The 14,428-nt window shown below is 40.0% G+C and overlaps 1 protein-coding gene across 2 annotated transcripts in view; it reads right to left on the bottom strand.

Moving 5' to 3' along the window:
• The window catches only part of ABCD3 (ATP binding cassette subfamily D member 3), a 33,669-nt gene extending 19,660 nt beyond the window's left edge, over positions 1 to 14,009 (bottom strand). Inside the window, exon 1 of one of the 2 annotated variants that reach the window (XM_049807319.1) lies at positions 13,838 to 14,009. In XM_049807319.1, coding sequence (XP_049663276.1) covers positions 13,838 to 13,953 — 116 coding nt within the window. In that variant the 5' untranslated portion in view covers positions 13,954 to 14,009. Of the gene's footprint in view, positions 1 to 13,383; positions 13,716 to 13,837 lie in introns of those variants that run through there. The other variant, XM_049807320.1, reaches the window with a different exon arrangement.
• Positions 14,010 to 14,428: the final 419 nt, after the last annotated feature.

Genomic DNA, 14,428 nt, shown 5'->3' with positions numbered 1-14,428 from the left:
TACTTTGCAAGCACGGCTACATGGTTCCACTGACCACAAATGAGAATTACATGAATGCACACTCAGCAATCCAAGCAACACAACTTTGATGTTTTGCACTATCTACATAAGCCAAACAGATTTGTTTTGCATTATAGCTGACTTTCAAATAACACATTTAACTATATATAAAGATTATTTGTTCATAAACATGTGCTGCAGGGGGGAAAGAAGTCAGATCCTGTGAAACCTAGTTCCTGCAAAGGTGTGCATTGGAAGGGCAGTTAGTTTTTATTCTGTCCTTTTTCCTTCCCCTGCATTTTACAGAACAGTTAGAGGAAAAATATTTATCAACTAGCGCCAAACAAACATTCAAAAGTACAATGCTATTCTTCCTGTCCTTTTAAGGAAGGCAAGCTGACATATGACAGTTATAGTTTGTCTTTATTCATTTCTGAACATTCAAGCATCAGATAAGCACATGAAGCTGTTGGGAGAGCTTATGCGTTTATGTAGTTTAAAAGTGACAGCTAACCATATTAAATTGTAATCTCCCATTTCTCAACCATCATACTAAACCACTGAGAACAGGCTGCCTTAAAACTACAATATTCATACACTTTCAAGACAGCACCTAGGAAGCTACAGGGAAGCAGAAAGTATGAAAGGTACTGCTCCTCTGCCTACAACAGCAAAACAACTGCAGACTGCCACACAACCAGTCATCCCACAACTGTATAACAAACAGCATCATTGTGCACTTGTGCTTTAAAGCTCTGTAAAGAGCACATCTAGGATGAAACCATGCTTATTTTAGTTTATGATGATTAGAAAGACCTGTGAATGTCACTGACCAATGAAAAGAAATAACTTAATTATTATGGAAGGAAGAGCCAAGGTAGCAGGAGAATATGAGAAAAGAAGAGAAGGAAGAGACCACAAAAGCGAGAAGGGAGAGATACCAGTTTAACAAGAACTTAATTGAAGGTAATGGTGAGATGGAAGCCTGAGAGGAAAAGAGAAACATCTTGTAAGACTACTTGTGCAAAAGCCAGAACAAAGAACATGAAAAGCAGCAGAGGGCAGACTGGGGAAGAAATAACTTAATAGAAGTTCAGAAGAGATAACACTTAATCAGGCCATGAGGGAAGTATGTCTGCAGAAACGGTAAGAGTATGCAAGTCTAAGAAACAATCTAGTTAGAGACTACATCCTGGTGACAGAGGAGCAATGTATTGCAGGTACAAGAAACTTCTCAATACATCTTGTAATTTTCCAAAGTACAAAAGATTAACCTATTTTTTTTAAAAGTGTCCTTGAGTATGGATCAGTCCAATCACATCTCATTTGGGATTAGGAGAAAAGCAGCATTCTTCAGCATGAATAAGTCGTTATCAAACCATGTGGCTATTTCCCTAGGTGATTCACGACTTGCCATAACACAAAATGAAAGTATGCTGCTCTTCCAGATATCCTATAATAATTCCTAGTTTTGCTGCCTCAAGGCCTGCCAATGTTTGAAGTCACAACACTCATAATACACAACTATTTCAGCTTTAAAAGGATGAGAAGTGAATACATTAAAATAGTAATATATTAAAGATGATGAGGCCCAGAATTATTCTCAGTTGAATACCTTTGATGTATTTATTGATACAACTTTCCCTACAGTAGCTGTTCAGAGAAATTCAGCAGCTGAAACTACTGAACTGAGCTGAAACTGATCATGCATTAGAGAAATGACTGTTCAGAAAGTGAACTTCTAATTGAGTTCACAATTAATAAACTTTATAAATATAAATTCTAAAGATAAAATCAAGTATTTGTAAATTCAAAACCTAATAAAAAAGAGCTTTAATAGTGCTTTGTTCTCTTTTTCTAAAAAAATTAATGCAAGCTCAAAACAAGATTAATACTTCAATAAGAAAGGAAACAATGTTATATATGAAGTATGGATTGTCTAGAAGCAGAAAATAAATGTAGCTACATAGCTCAAAAAGCATTGCGCTTGCTATTAAAAAAAATAATAATCCATTGTTATTTCAAGAAGTAAAACCATTTTACTTGTAACGAAAGACTGTGCCATAGTTCTGCCTGGAATAAAACTTCCACAGGCTGATTACTGCAGAACTTTTCCTTCTCAAGAGTCTCATTTCTTCAGACCAATACCTACTGGCACTACTCCAGACTCTATTATACTATTATAGAACTTTTTTGTGAGAATTGTGTCTGCAGTCTCATTGAATTTAAAGACTAAATAACACCCTCAATTAGTCAGCAAGCATACAAGACTATCTGGTTACAGCAGAGAGCTCTAACATTTGGAATAGATTCAAGCTCTCTATTATTACAGATCTCTCATTTACTTAATGCTAGGGCATCACAAGCCTTATTGGTGAAGGAAGGCAAGTGCTACATGCTGTCCAAATTCTCTGCTGCAAATAACTCCTCTGATGTAGGGGTCATCATTGAGCAGCACAGTGTAAGGACTCCTTGGAACAGAAACATAAGGCTGCCTTTTACTGCAACGTTAACTTTAGTGATTACCCTATCCACACATACTGCTCCCCAGTTTGAGTTAAACTATGCTTTTTATTATCACAGGAGTACCTCAAAGTTCAAGCACTACTGATGCTTGACTTGGCGATGTGGCAGGATAACAGCTAACGATACAGCTTGGGTTAGTAAAATTCATTACATGCTTATTCAGTCGATATTACTACAATTCAGAGAGCTAACATCAAGTTGCAGAAGAGCTCTACTTTCAATATTTAGTGTAGTTACTCTCACTTCATCACAAGGTACTCACAATGAGGCCCTTCTCTGAGTGTATATATTGAGGCTGAAGCTGGACTGGCTAGGACAATGGAAGATCCCAAAGCAAAAACAACTTCCAAACAGTTTGAATGGGAGTAGCACTGGATTCAGCAATGATGTGAAACATGTTCCATAGGGAACACATTTCTGTTCCTCTCTACCTCAAAGTCAGAACTGTGCAGTGATCACTCACCATTCATTTCTACTCTTTTCCTTCTATATCAGAAAGTCCTGAGATTTTTCTCCTGCCCTGGACTTGGATTGCTTTTTTAGTTCCAGCCATCAGTTCCCATGAGGCATTAGATTTTATCAAAAAATTCAATAGTTACATTACAGATATTAAGAGAATACAGGACCTTGCTTCAGATGACCAAAAAAAGAGGTAAGCTGACAAAATAAGACTACAAGAACAAATATTCAGAAGATGTCTTTATGGCAAGAAAAAAAAAAGTATGGCATACACCATAAAATACCTCATCCACGAATGTAAATTATTACATTTCTACTAGACTTATGAATGCCTAACCGCAACTTAAAAATAACAATGTGATTTTAAACTGAACCATGACAGTTTACAAATGTAGAGTATTCTGAAAGCATGAATCAAGCACAAATTAATACAGTAACATTTACTCAAAACTACACAAAAACTTTTATATTGAACTGCTCTAATTTGTTTCTCTGAAATAATAAAATCTGTAGAAATATAAAAGCTAGCTTTCTTCCAAGCTCTTACTGTACCAATAGAATAGAGTTGTGTAGCAGAATTACTTAAATTATTATAACTCATCTCCAACATCTACTTGCTTTTCAGTTTTTCCTCATGGAAGATGCTTGACTGAAACTGAGTTACTGTCAGGCAGTTATGAAAAAAGACCTGCCAACACAGTAATGAAATAACAGACTTCATTAAGTAGCAAGTAGATGATGGGCAGACTCTGTACTTTTGAGCTTCCTTCATGCCCTCACAAACAAGGAGGGGTGGTGAGAACGAGGTTTTTGAAAAGGGTTACTGTCCTGGTTTAACCCCAGGCAGCAACTAAGCACCACACAGCCACTCACTCACTGCCCCCCACACCCAGTAGGATGGGGGAGAAAATTGGGAAAAGAAGTAAAACTCGTGGGTTGAGATAACAGTTTAATAGAACAAAAAAGAAGAAACTGATAATGATAACACTAACAAAATGACAACAGTAATAATAAAAGGATTGGAATATACAAATGATGCACAGTGCAATTGCTCACCACCTGCCAATCAACGCCCAGTTAGTCCCCCAGCGGCGATCCCCCAGGCCAGCTCCCCCCAGTTTATATATTCGGCATGACATCACATGGTATGGAATACCCCATTGGCCAGTTTGGGTCAGCTGTCCCGGATGTGTCCCCCCAGCCTTCTTGCTGGCTGGGCATCAGAAGCTGAAAAATCCTTGACTTAGTCTAAACGCTACTTAGCAACAACTGAAAACTTCAGTGTTACCAACATTCTTCTCTGACCTAGCTCATAAACATTGCACTATACCAGCTACCAGGAAGACGATTAACTCTATCCCAGCTGAAACCAGGACAGTTACCCTGACAATGTATAGAAAAAGAGATAACAACAGTTATGGTACTAAAATATTTCTAACACTGAGCCAAATCTATTCATTTGGATAGGAATAGTTTTGGATAATGATAGGAACACAGAATATTCCAACATGAAACAAGGCTTAAAAAGTGTTTCTGCATAGTTTCTTTACAATTTTCTAGGAAGCATTAAAAATCTTAATTATATACATCTCTCTGCCTGTATTCAGCAGGTACTACTACTACACTAGTCCAGTCTTTCTCCAAACTTCCACAGTTTCAGGCTTAAATTTTAAAGCAATCAATAAGTCAAATTCTGCTTTCAAAGGCAGAACTTCATCCACAGATCACCATGGTTGATGCAGCAATGCAGACCACAAAGCCGAGAACAAATCATGTAGAATGAGATACAGAATACTTTTAATTCAGATGATCTAAGGAATAAACTTCCAGAATACCTAGACTAATAAGAGTCTTCCTTTATCCTGGGGATGGGGAAAGAAGGAGCTTCTGTGAAGACTTAGTCCTATTAATAGTTAAAAACCCCACAACTTTCATCACTTCACATGACTATCGTAACAAAACACAAAGATCAGTATGAGTTTAATCTACATCCATTTTCATGGTGTTTCCTCTGACTGCTACCTTCATGCTAAATAAACCAAAGCATTCTTTCAAAATGATCCTCTATGCTCACAGTGTTTAAAGTCAGACTCAAATCAAACACTTCAGTGACTACAGTAGGCATCCATGAAAAGCCACTTTTAACTACAGCAATGTCTTAGACACTCCTTATCAAGGTTACCATTATGATAGGGAGTACTATGATGAGGTTTGGACGCCCAGTACAAAAACAAAAAAAATTGATAAACTTGACAGGTTCAGCAGAGGGCCATCATGATGGTCAGAAGGATGGAGCACTAGCCCTATAATGAGAAGCTGAAGGAAGAGGGCTTGATCATCCTGGAGAAAAAACAGCACCGGGAGAACCTAACAGCAGCTTCTCGTTAAGAGGCCACTGAGGAGACAGAGACAGAGTCAGACTCTTTACATTGGCACACAGCAGACGACAAACAACAGATATGAACTGAATTTTCTTGTATCTAACTAGACACAAAAGAAAAAAAATCACTATTACAATAACAGAGTATTGTAACAAGTTGTCCAAAGACTGTGGAATCTGTCATTGGATGTTGTCAAGATCCGTCTGCACAAAGCCCTCAACAACCCAGTCTGAATTCAGTGTGGATCCTGCTTTGAGCAGGCACCTGGATTAAGCAACCTCTGAAGGTGCCTTCTATCCTAAATCATTCTATGATTTTACTTTTTTTTTTAATAAAACAACATTAACAGGCTAGAGATATAATGGGACATGTATCACCTGAAGAAGTTTCAGGAAAAGCAGCATCTCAGATGTAGCCTGCTACCCATTATTTAACTGCACAGAGCTTATACAACAAACATGCATGCAACAAGTGAAGAAAGGTATCATCGGCAGTACCGGCAGATGACACAACTACACCAAACTTTTCATTCATACATGCATGGTAACTGAATAGCAACTCGCTAAAGATAAGTAAATAGGCAAGTACTTACCCCATAGACAGTAGGCAATACAACAAAACACTTCTCTGCAACATTGAGAAACCTGATCAGCCAAACCCAGCAAGATGTTTTAAAGAAACTAATAAAGAGTTTCAGGACTCTACAGGCATTTGGCAGCTGATCCTACTTTCAGGGCAGCAGCATAGCATTGGGGTATCAAGAAAACTTGATAATAATACCACATAATTTCAGTCTCCAAATAAGTGTTGGTCACAGCACTCAGTCTTTGGGTTTAACTCTATTTCCATACCAGTGAAACTATTCTCTCTAAAGAAACATGCAACAATGGTGGTTACTCAAAAAGGATCATTCTCAACACTACTGAAGAAGAAAGTGATTTGAGAAATTGGGAAACGCCTCAAGAGGCCATTGAGTCTAGTTACTGAAAGGTCTCAGAAATACTAGCTCTGTGGTATTTAATAGCAAACAGGAAAAAGTTGAATGATTACTGTCTCTAGAAATATCTGTCTCCTTCCAGAAGAAAGTTTGGTGGAAGCAATCTACACCGAGCTAAGCATAATAGGGAATTGCAGATGAAGCGAGAGAGAAGCAAGACTTCTAGTTTAATGACAGGTGAAGAAGAAATAAGGATTTGAAAATGTTACGCTGTGCTTAACTAACAAAAAAAGCTACAATTTTCAGGTCATGCTACCTTCCTTCTGTAGAGTAGGATGCCTAGCTTCTGCTCAACACAGTACAAAGGAAGAATATCTGGTTTAGGGTTAAGTGGAGCTTTTCAAAGAGTTGTTACCTCTAAGCAACCTTTGTATTTGTGTTTTGGAGACCTTACATTCTAGAATGTTACTGAACAATTTTCATAGCTTTTAAAAAAAACCACCAAACAAGATAAATGATTTTGTAATAGTTCCTGATTATTTGTGCAGTTTTCAGATTAGTTTTGCAGTCAAGGTACTACTGAGACAATGTAAGGACAGAATACAATTCAAATTACTAAAGACAGAATGCAACAGCATACCATGTTACAGTGTGAAGAAATAACAACTATAATGAGAAAAGTATACTGTTGCTCATAGCACACTCATTATTAGACATAACTTCATATTGCACACCCCACAAAGAGGTAGAGAGAGGAACAGTACAGTTATTTCAGGTCAAGGGCAGCAGCCTTGCTCAGAAGCCTGGGCACAGTCCAAAAGCATGCCCATTTACGCAGTACGCACTGAGCACACACAGAAACCTGGAGCACATTTTTCTTGGCTCTAGGTTGGTGGCTAGTTACAGCATAACAAATATAATGCGAGGGGAATGCGTTCAGGCAACCAAGAGGACTCTGAGAAGGTCACAGTCAGCTATGTCACTACAAGCAGGTGTTCTGAATTCCTCTGCATTGCTAAAGCTCAAAAAGTTTCTACAAACATTTGAGAGGTGGCAACAAAGCAGAACCGTTGTAGAGGAAATTCTAAGTTTCAGTAGAAGTCTGTATCTCAATAACAAAGTAACACGTAAAGAAAAACCTTAGAGCTATTAGTTTTTCCACAAGCTTGTGCTCTTGCCTGCGCTGTGGCTGTAGCTCTCCCTTATGGGTAACAGCAGAAAAAGACTTCTAGCTAGTTCCTTGCAAAGCAAAAAAGAAAATAGTTTCATATTATTGCACACATGCTAAATCTTGGCTTAGACAGCAATCATTTTATGCAACTTAAGAGAGAAACCACTAATTAACTACCCAGGCCCAAAACAAAGGCATTCTGAATGCTAGGAGTAGGGCTGAGTCATCTGGTTTCTCCTGTCTCTGTACCCTCCAGCTGAAGACAGCTTTTCTGAGCCCCAGGCAGGTTTTTCTACAAGATTAGATTTTAAATGCATTTTCTAGTAATCCTATCAGTATGTTTTGTCTTTCTTTTTGTTTTTTGTTGTGGGTTTTTTTTTTCCTAAATGCTAGTGCACATACAGCAAGTAGTGGACTGAACAGTCATATTCACATTCTGGATAAACCTACTTTAATGTAGTTGCACAGATTTATTTATTTTTTTTTTGATACCTGCCACCTTTTCACAAAGCAGCACAGGTTCCCTTTAAAGCTTTTACATACATGGAAGCAGTCTATTAATCTGCAGCAACGTAATTTCACTCTTCTTACCAAACAGTCATGGGGGACTCAACTAGAACAGGTCCCTTCATGCAAAGTACACTAGCAAGGCTCACCCAAACATCTTCAGAACCTAATGAAATGAGGCAAACTAACAAAAGATAATAACATCCTAAATATACAAAAACAGAATAAAAATGCATGACTTGCTTTGAGTTACAACTGCCACTTGCTATGTTTAAACTTCTGTGTTACACTGAAAAGCTCCTCCAAATGTTTGAACACATCTATCACTTGTGATCATACTTAAACACTGACAAACTGTAGGTTCATGGGCAGTCCAGCCAATGACATAAGCAAAACATCTACTTCCACTCTGTCAGAAGAAAAAAGCTGAGAAGCCCAATGACAGGCAAGTGCATACGTCATGTGTCACCCAAGATTAATTGTGTAAAACCATATTTGATATACACTGTGTCAACAACTCTGTTGACCTCTCTCAACTTAAATGAGCCTTTCCCATTGCTTTAGGCATGTCTAACCTCTAAAGCCCCAAGCATACATTGTTCTTCCTTTATGCATTTTTCTCTCCACAGGAGGGATGCCAAACACTTGGGTTTCAGTAGTTCAATTCACACAAAATTAGATGTCCATATCCTAGCATCCTCTTGGATTCTAATGGACACAGCTGGGTGATAGGAAAGGCCAGTGTGTCGAGGAGCAGATTCTAAAACCTTTTATTTTGTCACCTTTCCATATATTACAAATTCCTTCCTATTAACTCCATTCCTTTTATTCCCTTTCCCTAATCTTGCAGTTCCAAACTCTCTTACCCTAATTACCTTCTATTACTCGTTTCAGTCCCTTCTTCCAGCAGAAAGCTGTACGAGTTAAATACCTTTTTGAAAGTAATCCAACTTCATTCTCCAGTTGTGCAAGTACTTTATTTTAAACTACATGGATACTCAGGAAAAATTCTCACTAGAGGAATAATAGACAATATTCAGCTCCTTTACGTAGCACCCCTTAAGGTTTTATTTTTGAAGCAATCAAACCTTAAGGAGATATTCTGCTGCTTCTTGTTTGAAGCAATGATATCTAATATTCAAGACAAAGCCCAGACAATAGACACAGGATTACATTTTTGTGGATGAAAGGTAACATATAATTTAATTTTATTTTACGAATGTTGTACACTACAGCCTTTTTTCCTTTTACAATCCCATAATGTATAACCCTATTTCAACAGTTATAATTTTTGAGTGTTTATTTAATATGGGTTTAGTGTCTTTCTTTAAAGAACTACAATGCTTAGGTGAACCAAAGCAGAAGTGTAAAGGTTGAGGGGCGAGAGGGTGAAGAGGTGCTCAGCATTTCAACAGTTTCTGCCATATATTTTTTTTTATTATGGCACAAATATGAATTACAATCCCCACCCATACATTGTCAATAAGGTTGAGATCATTTGCATTCAATTAACATAGTAATTCATAACAACAAACTGCTATCCCCTAGTAACAGCAGCTGCTAGAAGAGAAACATTTGTTGTTTGTGTTTGCACACAACCAGACAGTATTTGTATTACAGCACAAAACATCATTTAGGAAAATAGTAAAGATGAGTTTAAAGTTTTATTTCAATACTTTTTATTCTAAAAAAAAAAAAGAAAATAAAAAAACATTTCAGAAATCAGTCTTTTCGGACCTTGCTCAGTGACAAAGTCTTGGGCATTAAATTTTTTTCTTGATTTTAACTGACAGGGGAGAAAGTACAAAGAATACTGACCTGACTTCCACTGGTTTTCCTTCATTCTTCCTCTCTATAAATCTTTCTCCAATACTCAATAGGGGGAAAAAATAGAACCACTGTTCTTTAAAACAGATTTTATGAGTCAATTCCCTAAACGGAGGCAACATTTTCAACTGTCAAGACACTCACTGATCATCAATGCTGAAGTCACTTCTGTTTGCAGAAAAGGCTCATGATGGATTAGTTTTTTCCTGATACCCAGGATAATGTAGTTCTTCAAAAAAGACAACTTATGATTCTAAAAAAACCCAAATACTACAACTGAAGTCATAATTGCATTTACATATAACAATCTTCCCCCTCCCAAGAGGAAATGAAGCTTTCCCAAGGAAACAGACTTTTTGAGAGCAACTCAAATAGAGAACCAGTGCATTTTTCCTTCCATGCTTTACTCCAAGGAAGTAACATGGAACACTAACAAGTTACTATAAGCAAACAGTTCTATGTTGTTCTATTTTGGAGGATTTTGGAAAGTTAAAGTGGTTAAAATATACTGTAAAATGCAAATGATACCACCTCTTGGTTCTACAAAACTCATGAGTGGTGTAATAGCTCTTACAGAAGAACATCTGTGACTAATTGAGCTAGCACTAATTAAGTGATCTTTGACCTACTAAGGTAGGTTACCATAACATACACGGCTTACTTATTCATATGTTGCTACTTGATACAAGTTGTACTGGACCTTGCCCCATTGTCTGACAGCAGAAAAGTAGGTGAAAGTTGCCTCTTCTTTCCTTCCTGCTGTCATTTCTATAAGTGATTATTCTATATCGAAATTAACACACACAATAGGAAGAGTCTGGGTAAGATGACTTTTTTGTTACACATTCAAACACATTTGATTTGCTAAAAGATTTTTTAGTTGTTGGGGGGTTTTTTAATTTACACATTATTTTCCTTTTCAACTTTGGCCAGCAGTGATACTGAACCATTGCTAACATTCCAGCAAAACTTAAAAAACCACACAAAACATAAAACAGTTATTCCAGGAAAACACAATATAATAGCATATCTTACTTTGAACATAAAGTATGTATAAGCATAAATACTTAAGTGTGGATTCTTAAATAAACGATGTCAGGAAGGAAGAACTTTTGCAGGTAAAGTTCACAGTTGTACTAGAACACTTCCATGGTTCACTTGAATGTTAAGGCCAGTGTTTTGCTGTTTATATTAAAGTCTGCAATGTTCACCTTTGCCCTTAGGAAGTCCAAAACTAGAATGTCACCTTCCAGAATTCAAGCAGCTGAAATTCATCTCATACTAACATGACACAACATTTTCAGGCATTATATACACCAAGATTAACAAAGGAATTCACACATATAAAACTAAATCACCACTATCCCTCACACACTTTACTTGGTTAACCTCAAGCAGCAACTACACTACCAGTCCTCTTCCAGACTACAGAGATGGCCAAGTGAAATTCTTCACCATAGGAATAAGTAAACAAATTTAGGACAGCCTTACTCTCCCAACTTCTCCCTCTTCCCAAAGAGGCAGAGAGAAATACAACACAAATTAGAGGGTACACTAGGCCCTGGAGATTTTTATCATTACTGCACAAAGGTTTACCACTTGTTATTATATGTCAGCATCACATACCAGCACAAGTATGCTGGAATATGTAAAGATGTGGCACCATGACAATCCTTTCCAAAAGTATGCTATAATTCACTTTAGCAACAAAACATTAAGAGATGAATGATACATGACCTAATGAGACTAAAGGAGGATGAAGCAATGGTAATAACTGGATGCTTTTGTCTAGGCTGGAGGTATAGGCAATGTAGCTTACCTACTGCCTAGTCTTGATAGGTAGCATTCTGTAAGGCTCCCGGCAAGGTCTGCCTCACAGGGAAACATAGATAAAAGAACAAAGACCAGTGCGCAAAAACCATCTTCAGAAATAGCACTCAAGTAGCAGCACAGCTATTACTGAAACAACTGAATGTTGGATGTTAGAGTTTGGAATCTATGGCCACAACACAGTACCAGTAGGAAATAAGACCTAAGCTGTGGAGGGACTCAAAAGCATAAAACAACACATATGCACAAGTAGAACAATCAAGTTTGCAAGCATGGTACTTATTTTAGCAACTGCATTTCTAATAGATTTGAGAATGCAAAATGGCTTGAGAGAGGAAGATGAGAGAAGCAAAGGATGAGGTATCAGAAAGACTGCAGTACAGATAGAGGAAAAGGGACAGATCAGGTCAGGCTCTCACAACTCCATTCAAATGCTGAGTTAGCTGGAACATAATTCATAAATTATCTCCACTTTCCACTTCTCACTAATCTTGTAATAATCTTTGGTCCACTTAATACATCTGAATGCCTCAGATTTTTAACGCTGGACCCAGCAAAATCGAAGATTCATACGAGAAGGACACATTCCAAATACAGTCTTCAGCATTAAGGCTAATGCTCGCTTTGAATACATTGATCCTCAAGCTAATAGATGCATTGCCATCGTCAAGTCCTGCAGATCAACATCAGAAGATTTCCAAGCAAAATAGTTTATGGGGACAATCCAGGACCCACGTTATACTTATTTCAGGGATAGGGAGATTACTCTGGACAAATTCTAGCCTGCTCCTGTCAGCTGAATGCTGCTAGTAGTGGGAATGTACTAAATGCATTTCAAAACTACACTGGACTTGCATCTATATTTGAAGATGTGCTCCGATCTGAATGTAATCTAGTTTGCGTGCTCCAAGATCACTCCTCAATAAAGGCAGAGCAAGGTAAGCATGGACAATTGGGAGATTCACTTTAAAAGAATACTCTTGGTCTGAATTAAAACGTAGATACCCCCAGAACATCTGCATGGCCTAGTCTTTCTTACAAACACCATTATAATACATTAAGTGTGAAAATCTTGCACTACAGTGTCAGTAACTCTCCCAGCTCACCATTTTTATTCCCTTCTATATAGCTTTTCTCCTTTTTTACAACAGTATTTCACTAAATTAAGCAGAGATACCTGAAAAATATCATCCCTCCCCACGAGTTTGATAGAAGAGTAACTCTCCACAATAGTTTGCAATCAATGCAAACATGCAAACCATGCAAACAATGTAAGGTAGCAAATGCATAAGTTGTCAGCAACATATAAATTTCTGACATGTTATATGACAAAGTTACCTAATTTCATGAAGCGCTTAAAGATATCATGTGTATGAAAGGAATTAGGTAAAATAGAACTAGATTGTTGCTTAATCACAGGTACAGTATTACTTAAGTCTGTTGAGTAAGTTCATTTCACCATCACAATCCAGTACCAGGGTAAGTTTGTAACGACTACAGGGTATCTTAACTGTACTACCCTAACATGCCGAGTCTTTGACATATGGTCAATAATCTACAGCCACAAATACGCCAAAATTGTGAAAGGATTGAGTCTGAGGTACATTCTTCAGCTGCCACGCTTTATGGTACCCAAGGGCTTCACAGGAGATGAACAAATACACACCCTGGCACACGTATACCAGTAAGGCATCCTCAGAGGCAACAAACCCGATACCACCTCTTTGAAATGGTTACCCACGTACCTCACACGGCAGCATTAAAACCATAGCTGGGGTCCATCATTTGCCTATGCAGATAAGGCATCCTAGAACATCCCTGGGAGTCAACTGTTCGTTAATATTAGTCCACAGTCAGGAAAACGGAGAAAACGAATATAATTTGACTAACAAGGTGGCGGCGGCCGGATGCTCACAAAAGCGGCACCGACTGCACCTGAGGGAAGGCGGGAGGGGGAAGCGGCCTGAGCCCCCTCCCCGGGAGAAGGCTGTGGGCAGCAGCGCCCCGTAACAGCCGGGAGGCGGGCGGACCCTCCGTCGGGCCGAGAGCCGACGAGGGCTTCCACAGCTCTCGCCCGCCTCGGCCTCCCAGCCCCCGCACCGCCGCTCGCCCCCGGCGCCCCTCCCGCCCCGCGCACCCCAGGCCTGGCCCCCGGCCCCGGCCCCGCCGCCCGCCTCCCCCGGCCGCTGCCGCGCTTACCCGTGCTGGGCTGCCGCCCGCCGCTTGTTGAGCAGGCAGAGGAGGGCGCAGGCGGCGGCGGTGGCCCCGGCGATGGCGGAGTGGCGCACGGTGAGGTACTTGCTGTAGGCGGCCATGGTGCCAGCCGCGGAGCCCAGCCGAGCCGAGCGGAGCCGAGGCCAGCCGAGCGGGCGCGGGGAATGCCGGGAAGGGGGGCGGGGCGGAGCCCGCCCGGCGTCTCCTCCGCCGGCGGGCCGGCCGGCAGCGGGCCGCGCCGGGCTTCGCCGGGGGAGCGATGGCGCGGGCAGGTTGTGCGGTGGGGACGACGGTAATTAACGCTCCTTCCCCACCTCCCACGGCAGCGGGCGCCGCGGGGAGCGGGTGAAAGGGAAGGGGCGTTCCCTCCTGCGCCAGCAGGGCCGGGCCTGCCGCTGGCAGTCCTCGCCTGCAGGGCGGGCTGAGGAGCCTGGCGGCCGGGCCTCGGCCTTGGCTTCGGCTTTAATTTTGTCAGGCGTCCTCGGCTGGGCACCTCCTGCCTGGGGGGGGTCCGGTCGTTCGCTTCCACGGGGGGTCTTTTGCAGGTGTGTAGGGTGGTTTCTGAGCGTGAATTAC

This window comes from Accipiter gentilis, chromosome 8 (assembly GCF_929443795.1).
Source record: "Accipiter gentilis chromosome 8, bAccGen1.1, whole genome shotgun sequence".
Taxonomy (NCBI): Eukaryota; Metazoa; Chordata; class Aves; order Accipitriformes; family Accipitridae; genus Astur; species Astur gentilis.
Note: the sequence above shows the minus strand (reverse complement) of the source record. Positions and strands in the feature narration are given on the sequence as shown.